This window comes from Helianthus annuus, chromosome 10 (genome assembly GCF_002127325.2).
Source record: "Helianthus annuus cultivar XRQ/B chromosome 10, HanXRQr2.0-SUNRISE, whole genome shotgun sequence".
In the NCBI taxonomy this organism is placed as follows: domain Eukaryota; kingdom Viridiplantae; phylum Streptophyta; class Magnoliopsida; order Asterales; family Asteraceae; genus Helianthus; species Helianthus annuus.
This window is the reverse complement of record NC_035442.2, coordinates 137,281,850-137,292,397: the sequence shown is the minus strand read 5'-3', so window position 1 is coordinate 137,292,397 and position 10,548 is coordinate 137,281,850. Positions and strand designations below refer to the sequence as shown.

General features: G+C 34.7%; 1 protein-coding gene across 1 annotated transcript; it reads left to right on the top strand.

Annotated features, from left to right (window-relative positions):
• Nucleotides 1-897: 897 nt before the first annotated feature.
• LOC110882545 lies at nucleotides 898-6,618 on the top strand. Its single transcript, XM_022130536.2, has 6 exons — nucleotides 898-1,003; nucleotides 1,093-1,236; nucleotides 1,392-1,469; nucleotides 6,155-6,277; nucleotides 6,353-6,454; nucleotides 6,519-6,618. The coding sequence occupies exons 1-6, from the start codon at nucleotides 937-939 to the stop codon at nucleotides 6,581-6,583; spliced, it is 579 nt and encodes a 192-aa protein (XP_021986228.1). The 5' UTR covers nucleotides 898-936; the 3' UTR covers nucleotides 6,584-6,618.
• Nucleotides 6,619-10,548: the final 3,930 nt, after the last annotated feature.

Sequence of the window (10,548 nt, the reverse complement as noted above, 5' to 3'; positions counted from 1 at the left end):
TCAAGATGTACATGAGACCCGCCCCCTACATAAACGTATACCGCATTTCGTTTTGTACAATTTCCTCTTTGTTTTGTTTTACGGTTCATAATTTATAAATTTTATTTTTATTTCCCAATAAATAAAACCAAATTAAATTCTTTTACGGAAATTAATTTAAATGAGGGAATAATAATCAGTAATATTCACATTACATTGGTAAATCCATCAATAATATTGTGTGCAACCACCTAATTAGAAGACTTATTGGCTAGCGGAGGAGAAGTGTCGGCAATCTGTTACTTTTATAACTATCAGTAATAATACCTATTGGTAATCTCTTGGTAACCAAATTACCCAGACCAATATTACTGTTGGGTTATCAACGAGAGATTCTTCTCGATAACCATTTTCTCGGAGGAATTTCTGACGGGATGAGCTGTCAATAATATTCATTTGTTTAGTAGTGATATAGTTGAGACCGGACAATGGTTGTGGGTACAAGCCTATTCGTGGCTACCATTATTTGAAAATAAGTAATTCGGCTAGGTTGATGAAGAATGAAAAAGGAAAGGAAAAATATTAATTTTAGATCACAGGCCATTTTTTTCTTGTCATATCGTAATGAAATTTTGAAAGTTGGATAGGTGACACTTAGAGATTATGACTAAATAACAATAACTATTGTAAACATCATAATGATATTTTGAATGTTGGATAGCTAACACCTAGAGATTATGACTAAATAATAATAACTATTGTAAAGACACAATAACTATTGTATTTAGCTTAGAAGCTTCCAATCACCACCTTTATGTTCTAGTTTCCCCATTAATTTGGTTATAATAAATGTTGTTATGCACATTCGATTATTAAAGCTCGTAGCTCTCATTTTAACAAAAATCCATTATTAAGGCTCGTAGCTCTCATTTTAACAAAATCCATATCTAACCTACAATGGCGACAACTCCATATCATCTTCATCTTCTTGTTTTCTTTTGGCTATTTTCCTACTCTCTTCAAGGCACGTAAATCAGTGATCGATTCAAGACTAATTTCACATTCAAGTATATTATTATTTGGGTATGTAATCAACTTTTGATCGTTAAGCAGATGATGCATGCCAGCTTTTGGGTTGCGGAGAAGGTCAGTGTGTGGCGGATCACAACAGATTATCATACCATTGCGAGTGCAATCGTGGGTGGAAGACGATGATGGTTGCTCCTATGCCCTTTCCGTCGTGCATCGTCCCAAATTGTTAGTGGTTTAAACCCTTATTTATTTAGTAGAGCGCTGAAGTTGCGAGTTACTAAAATATAAAATCAGTCACAAAAGTGTTTAGATGTTTACTCTATGCATACAAAAGTATAACATAACTATAAGTTATTGTTAGTATTGTGTGATACATTTAGGTACAGTGGATTTCTCATGTGGCGGCAGAGCTCCTCCGCCGCCTCCTCCGCAACGATCACCCTTTAATATCACCAATGGTAAGCATTAATCCTTATTCATCCATGGCAATTGTGGAGTTAGATATTCGATAAAGAGGGGGTAAAATTGAAAACTTAATTATGTTTGGATGTGAATACTTATTTAAATTACTATTTTATATTTTGTTGTTTTAAGTGCAAGCTAGTTACAATTTACACATAAGAATTAAGAACCTCATTCTCCTAAAATTTTAGAATCTATGAACTTTGCAAGTGAATGTAATCTTTCAATTCTTACCGTTTATATATATATATATATATATATATATATATATATGGTAGGGATCATGTACATTAATCCAGAAGTGTGAGAAGTGTATCATAACACTATATATAACACTATATAACACCATATAAACACCGTATAACACTGTGTAACACCATATAACACCATATAACACTATGTAACACTATATGACACTATATAACAATATATAACACTATACATCTATCATAGACATCCTATCAAACAAACTATAGTGTTATATTTGTTATAGAGTGTTATTTAGTGTTACATAGTGTTATATGGTGTTACATATTGTTATACGGTGTTTATATGGTATTATATATAGTGTTATAATACACTTCTCACACTTCTGGATTAATGTACAGGATCCTCTATCTATATATATATATATATATATATATATATATATATATATATATATATATATATATATATGAGAAGGGGAAAGCCTAGGAAGGATTGTGATGATGATATGTGACAATCCTAATAAGTAGGAATGAAGGACATTTTGGTCCTTATAAATAGGAGTGAAAATGACATGTGGCACCCATTTTGTTTTCTAAAAATACAACAAAAAAAATCTAGCACAAAAAATTTAGTACAAAAATATAACTCAAAAAATCTAGTACAAAAAAATATAGCACAAAAAAATTCAGTAAAAAAATGTAGAACAAAAAATCCAGCACAAAAAATTAAGGAAAAAAAAATTAAGACAAAAATTCAGCACAAAAAATTTAGCACAAAAATATAGTACAAAAATACAGCACAAAAAAATGTTATACAACATAGAAATACAACACATTTTAGTGGGTTTTTTTAGTTTTCATATTTTATATAGCAATATGGTACTCAAATTAAAGATAGAAACACGCTCGATTTTACGGTAAAATTTTTATGAATAAATAATGTCGTATAAAAAAGTTATGAACGTTTAAAAAATGAGGGTGGAATATGCACGTGTCTTGCATGTGGAGAGATAAAGTCCATAAATAGGATTCTAAGATACAATTGCACTACTCCTTTCTTCTATATGCTTCTCATCCTACTTAGGCAAAATAAATTTTTTTATTGTGAGAACCAATGTGAAACAACCAAAAATCTAAAAAAACACACAATTTTTTTAATATTTTTTATGTAAAAATCGCTAGTTTTCGTTATTAAAAAAAAATTGGCTACTAAAAGTAGCGATTTAACTAAAAAAAAAATTTTGTGTGTTTTTTAGGTTTTATGGGGGATTTAGTTCTTAGCATTTAGCTTGGGTGAGGAGAGGGGGGGTTTAGGTTGGGGTGCGGGGGTGGGGGGTTAGGTTTTTTTAGGTTTTTAGGGGATTTTGTTGTGTTCACATTGGTTCTCGCGGTTCTCGCAATAAAGGTGGTTCTCGCATGAAGCCTACCCTATATATGTGTGTGTGTGTGTATATATATATATATATATAACGTGGTAGAATTAAATAAAATGTTTATTTTGTCTAAGTAGGTTGAGAAGGAATCTTAACCTTTAATTTTTTAAATCAATGGTTAACACGAAAATGTAGGGAAAAAAAAAAGAATGTAATGGTATCTTTAGAAAATCTTATTTATTAATTTTATTTTCTACACATTCAAAGCAAATGCATATTCCATCCCAACTTTTTAAATGCTCATAACTTTTTTATACGAAATATTTTTTCACAAAAATTTCACCATTAAATTGAGCTTCGTTTTATCTATAATTTGAGTACCCTATTGTTACATAAATATGACAACTGATAAAATTAAAAAATGTGTTGTATTTCTATGTTGTATAACATTTTTTGTGGTAGATTTTTATACTACATTTTTGTGCTAAATTTTTTTGCTGAATATTTTTGTCTTAATTTTTTTTTCTAAATTTTTTGTGCTGATTTTTTTTGTATTAGATTTTTTGTACTTGTTTTTTTGTGATATAGTTTTTTGTAGTGGGGTTTTTTTTTTGTTATATTATTGAGAAAACAAAAGGAGTGTTACATGTTATCTTCACAGTCCTACTTATAAAGACCAAAATGTTTTAGTAACAAAATGTTCTTCATTCCTATTTACAAGGAGTATCATATTTCATCATTACAATCATTTCTTAAACTACTTAGGTAAAACTCACTTTTTAGTGGATCTTTCCCCTATATATATATACATATAGAGGAAGGTTAACGTACATTACGGCTTAACGTACATCACGTATGACAGGTAATTACGCACGTTCATTTTAAAATCACGCACGTTATAACTCAAAAATCCAAAATCACGCATGTTGAAACACAATAATCACGCATATTGAAAAAATTAATCACGTAAGTTATAGAACAAATCACGCACGTTGTCGTACGTGAAGTACGTTAAGCCGTAATGTACGATATACTTTTTCTATATGTATATATATAGGGGTAAGATCAAATAAAAAGTTTATTTTGCCTAAGTAGGATAAGAAGGAATCTTAACCATTCATTTTTCAAATCAATGGTTAAGATAAAAGTGTAGGAGAAAAGAGGAGTGGAAGGGTATGTTGGGAAAATCCTATTTATGGGCTTTCTCTCTCCACATGCAAGACACATGCATATTTCACCCCCGTTTTTTAAACGTTCATAACTTTTTAATACGACATTATTTTTTCATAAAAGTTTCACCGTAAAATCGAGCGTCTTTTTATCTTTAATTTGAGTACCATATTACTATATAAAATTTGAAGACTAAAAAAACCCACTAAAATGTGTTGTATTTCTATGTTGTATAACATTTATTTGTGCTGGATTTTGTACTATATTTTTGTGTTAAATTTTTTGTGCTGAATTTTTTTGTCTTAAATTTTTTTTTTCTCAATTTTTTGTGCTGGATTTTTTTTGTACTAGATTTTTTTGTACTACATTTTTTGTGCTATATTTTTTGTACTACATTTTTCGTACTATAATTTTTTGTACTACATTTTTTGTGCTATATTTTTTTGTACTACATTTTTTGTGCTAGATTTTTTTGTACTAGATTTTTTTGTACTAGATTTTTTTTGTTGTATTTTTAAAAAACAAAAGGGGTGCCACATGTCATTTTCACTTTTATTTATAAGGACCAAAATGCCCTTCATTCCTACCTATTAGGAATGCCACATGTCATCATCACAATTCTTCTTAGGGGATACGGTGTGGGACGCGGCAATGCTCGGCAAACGTGTTTGCCGATCGGCAAACACCGCCGCCGACAATCTTGCGACGCGGCAAACAAAACAATTCGGTGATGGATTGCCGATTCGAGAAGAAGAGAGAGAGTGAGGGAGCAGGAGAGAGAGAGGGAGTGTATGGGAGAGAGGGTGTTGTGGGGTGGGGTCCATGCCATCTCTCAACCAATCACACCTTTTTCCTTTTTTAAAAAAAAAAAGTTTACCACTTCACCAAGTGTTTAAACCATTGCCAACACTTTTCACCAAAGTTTAAACATTTTTCACTGATTGACGTGGCACACTCTCATTGGTTGATTTTTTAGTTTGCCACTCCAAAGTGTTTAACCACTCCTTACACTCTTAGGCTACTTAGGCAAAATCCACTTTTTAGTGGATCCTTCCCTTATATATATATGGGGACCGCTAGAATGAGAACCTCCTCGAGTTGTAAGAATCGCGAGAACCACTTACGGAACTCGTAAACCACAAACTTGTGGTGTAAAAAACTACACGCACGACATTTTTTTAAATTTTTTTTACGAATGTGTTTATAATACATCCATCTACGTTTTTGAAAAAAAAAATTGGTCCACCTCGCCCCGGATCAAGTAGTTGTCGCGGTTCTTACAACTCGAGGTGGTTCTCATTCTACCAGCCCCCATATATATATATATATATATATATATCATTAGTTTATATCGTATAAGAGCTTTTCCAATAGTTTGTGGGTAGACGCTTTTGGAGTAGATTGTTATAATGATGTGGATGAGAGAGGGGATGGTGTTTATGAATATAATCGTTTAAAAACGAGAATGTGATTGGAAGGGAGGAGAGAGGTGAAAGAAGATTGTTAATGAGAAGAGAGAAGGGTTTGTAAGCTGACAAGAAAATGAATGAGTGGGGCAATGCCTCATCGGTTTCAAAAGCATGTGTGGGGCAATGCCTCATCGGTTTCAAAAGCCTTTACAAGGGAAGTTCAAAGTGTATTTATACCATCAACAATGGGAGGAGTTAAATGCACCCTTTAACGGGCTATATAAGTTGTCTAAGGAAATGCAACCCAACATACACTTACTCAAGAATGAAATCACTCTTTTTCTATCACCTCCACATCATCTCCAACTCATCAAATGCATCATAAATGCATTGCATTGGAGATGGTTTTATAACTGATTTTGATATCTAACCGGCTCTTTTATTATTTATCCAATAAGACATTCTTAGTAATTTAATAGCTTCATTTAACTACTTAATAATACGATCACATTTTTTATAGTTTGTAACTTGGTTTGGTGTGGCGATGGGGACTGCGTAGCTGATGAAAATAGACACTATTGTCGATGTCACGATGATGCGGATAACTTGAACAACAATTCTTCCTTTATATGCGTCAAGAGATGTAAGCATAAAGTAGCTTATGGTATCAGTTTAAAGTTTCAAGATTGACTGATTATTATTATTATTATTTTTTTAGGCGTTTTTAGAGCAGATTGCAACCATCTTGGTATTGGCCTAGCATCACCTCCGCCGCCTCCTCCTCCGCCTACTCCTAGCAATGCCAACTCTATTGGTTGTGGTAAGTATTCGAAACTAAAATAGTAACAAATTTTTATAATAACATTAAGATTTTTTTTTTTCAGTTGAACTACTACTACTACCTGCTATCGTTGTTGTCTTCACGTCAATAGTTATGGCAATGACTTAGCAAAGTAGGATGCGCAGACACATTCGAACAAAAGATAAAGGACTCTCATGACTTAAAGGTTACTATAACTTTTATTTTGAAACCATTCTAAAATAAATGTACCCATTTTAATAATTTTCTGTACAGTTATTTATTATTCAATGGTTATTTTGTTAATTTAGGTTTTTTTTGGGGGGAATTTCTCTATCTTATTTTACTAGAATTACCACCCGCCGCAATGCGGTGGGGGATTCATTAGTTATATATCATGTTAGATGAAAGGCAAATGTCTCTTACATGACCACGAGCCTGTGTGTAAAACCGAGAAAAAAATAACTAAGTCGATCTCTGACTCGCACGTTACGACAGACCTATCAAACGGGGAAAAATAGACGCCATGCGATGGACATGTCAAACAGGAAAAAAATAGATGAAAAAACGTTGAACTCCACACGCACGTTGCGGCGCGTTAACTCGGAAATTTAGAACAATACGTTAAACGGAGAACTTATGAAAGATTAAAAGTATATAAGAGACTAAAATTGAAAGTTAAATAAGTGTAGAGATTAAATTGCAAAAGATGAAAAACTTTAGGTTGAAAGTAAAAAAAAAAATTAAAGAGGTTAAATTGCAAAAGATGAAAACTTTTGAATTAGAAGTGAAAAATCAAATTAATCAAAGGGATTAAAATACCAAAGATTGAAACTTTAGACTTAAATTGCCAAAAAATGAAACTTTAGAGTTAAAAAAGAAATCAATTTCAAATTATGAAAACAAAAGAGATAAATAGATTTAGTTAAATTTATGTTTAATATTATTATTATTATTATTTAATAAAAGAGATAGATAAAAAATAAGGGTGAGAAATTACCAGAGAATAACATGTGTCAAAAAATGATTTTTGTTTATTAGTATAGAAAGATTATGCATAACATAAAAGTTATCTTTGTTGCGAAGTCGATCACTTGTACAGATTTAAATTTGGTTTGGGTTTAAACCTGATTCTTGGTGCTGGATAAAGTTAATGGATACCTATGGTTAGATTGGGATAAAGTTGATCATCTAGATTAATAAATAAAATAAAATGATTTATATGTATATTTGGTTGCCATTTAGGAAGTCGAACAATCTTTGGATATAAAACATACAATTGGAAAGTCTTGACCCTCTAACCTATAAATAGAGAAAATACCTTTTTTTTTTTTTTTTTTTTTTTTTTTTGAAAATTGAACTTCATTAAAAGCAACCAAACCCGACAACTATCTCCAAGACAGAGAAAGAAGCCGAAAACCAAAGAAATCCAAACGAAACAAACATATTACGTTACATCAAAAGAGCACCAACGAGAACAATCCACTATCCCACCCTTGAACCTATGTTTATACCAAATATACCCCCATGCCTTGATGTCCGCCACCAATTTCACCGCATTCGTATCAGTATCATTGAAGATCTTCTCATTCCTAGCTCTCCACATTCTCCAACATGTGATGATAATGATATCGTGCAAAACCTCCTTCTTGACTCCCGTAACACCACTATGCTCATGCAGAAGAACGACATCCTTCACATGGAACACTAACGGTCTCGGAATCCTACACCACATAGCAATCTTATCCCACACCCCATACGCCACTGCACAACCCGTGAGAAGATGTTCGATCGACTCGTCATAAGATTGGCACCACACGCAATGAGGATTATCCCCCACAATACCCCTTCGAGCTAACGACATTTTAGTTGGAAGACGATCCAAGAACGCACGCCACATAAAAATGTTACATTTGGTCGGCACCCAAGAACTCCAACTGAACTCAAAAGCAGGATGATTAACCGGCGCCCCTCTAAGCCACCTTTTAACTTCAGCAACCTCAAAACCACTACTAACCCCGTTAGACCAAGACCACGTATCATCGCTGTCATTCAAAGCAATCGGTTGTAATAAAGACTCGAGCGCAAGCTTACTTTCTATCTCATCCGATGATGAAACAGCCCGAGTCCACTCCCAACGAACCACCCAACTATTCCCCGAAGAGATCAGCCGATCAGAAAGGAGAACTGTTTTGGACTTTTCAATCGCGTAAAGCAATGGAAAGGAGTCTTTAAGCGGCTCATTCCCCAACCATGCGTCCAACCAAAAACGAATCCGCCTACCATTCCCGGGATTTCCACAAATGATACGATTTAAACCAACCCCATCAACCTTGTGCTTGTTCCAAAAAGTAGCGCAATTCTTCCACACACCTGTAAACGCATTGTTGCAAGGAACAATACCCCAATATGTCGACGTGCCATGAATTGATAAGACAACCCTCCTCCATAAGGCGTTTGGTTGAATAAAAAACCTCCAAAGCCAATTAACCACCATGGCGTTGTTGTTAACATCTAAAGGAGCGACCCCCAACCCCCCGTCTTTAATCCGTTTCGTAATGGTGTCCCAGGCCACCCAACACATTTTCCTAACTTCATCCGACCCGCCCCATAAAAAACGCCTCATTAGCCCTTCCAAATCACCGATGACTTTCTTAGGCGCCTTAAAGAGAGAGAAATAATACATAGGTAGACTATCCAATACCGATTTTACTAGAGTCAATCTACCGGCGATAGAAAGAGTATTAGCTTTCCATTTTGAAAGCCGACTTTTAAACTTGGATATCACCGGTTCCCAGTTCGCGATTCTGTTCATGTTCGCCCCTACCTTTATACCCAAATACAAAAAAGGCAATGAACCCCTTTTGCAACCTATCTCCTCGGCCATACTCGCAACCTCGGCTTCCTTGACACCAACACCGTATAGAACCGATTTATGCAAATTGATCTTAAGACCGGAGCATAAATAGAATATGCGAAGGATTCGTCTCATATTATTGAAATTAAATGACGACCACTCTCCCATTGTCATTGCATCATCCGCATATAAAAGGTGAGATAACGAAGGACCATCATTAGGAAGTTTAATCCCATGAAACGCACCAATATCACTAGCCTGATTTAACATCCCCGAGAAAGCCTCCATCAGAATCACAAACAAAAACGGAGACAGAGGATCTCCCTGGCGAATACCTTTTTGACACCCAAACTCAAAAGTAGGAGAACCGTTAACTAGAACAGCAGCTCGAGAGGATAATAAGATACCACGAACCCACTCACACCAGGCCCTAGGGAATCCCATCTGTGACATAACCGAAAGCAAAAACTCCCAGTTAACGTTGTCATAAGCCTTTTCAAAATCGATCTTGAACAAAAATATTTTCCTCTCTCTCTTCTTTGCCCAAGAAATAATCTCACTAGTCATAAGGGGACCGTCTAAAATATATCTACCGGACAGAAAAGCCGACTGAGTCTCAGACACGATCCGATCCAACACCAACTTCAACCGATTCGCCAACACCTTAGATACCACTTTGATAATACTCCCAATAAGGCTAATTGGTCTAAAATCCCTCAGATTCGAGGGATCACCAATCTTAGGGATCAAAGTAATAAAAGAGGACCCCACACCCGGGCTAAACCGGCTCGCCTCATAAAAATAATCCATAATGGACAAGTAATCCTGCTCGAACAAACTCCAAAAGTGCCTTATGAATCTGAAATTAAACCCATCAGGCCCCGGGGCTTTATCCGCACAACACTCAAAAACTGCACGTTTAATCTCCTGATTAGAAAATTTGTCAACCAGAATAGAGGCTTCCTCACCATTCACCATTCACCATCGACAATCCGTAACGAAGAAGCTTCGGACGAGTACCCATATTCTCTTTAAACTTATCTCGAAAAAACCCCATAACCTCCCTTTTTATAACGGCCGGATTGGTCACCCAACTACCCTTAACCTCCAAACCCGGAATATGATTAGACGCCTTACGTTTATTGATGAACCCATGAAAATATCTAGAATTATCGTCCCCGTGCATCGCCCAATTACACCTAGCCTTCTGCTTCAGATCACGTTGCTTAAAAAAATCTAATTCCCCCATACGTCTCTT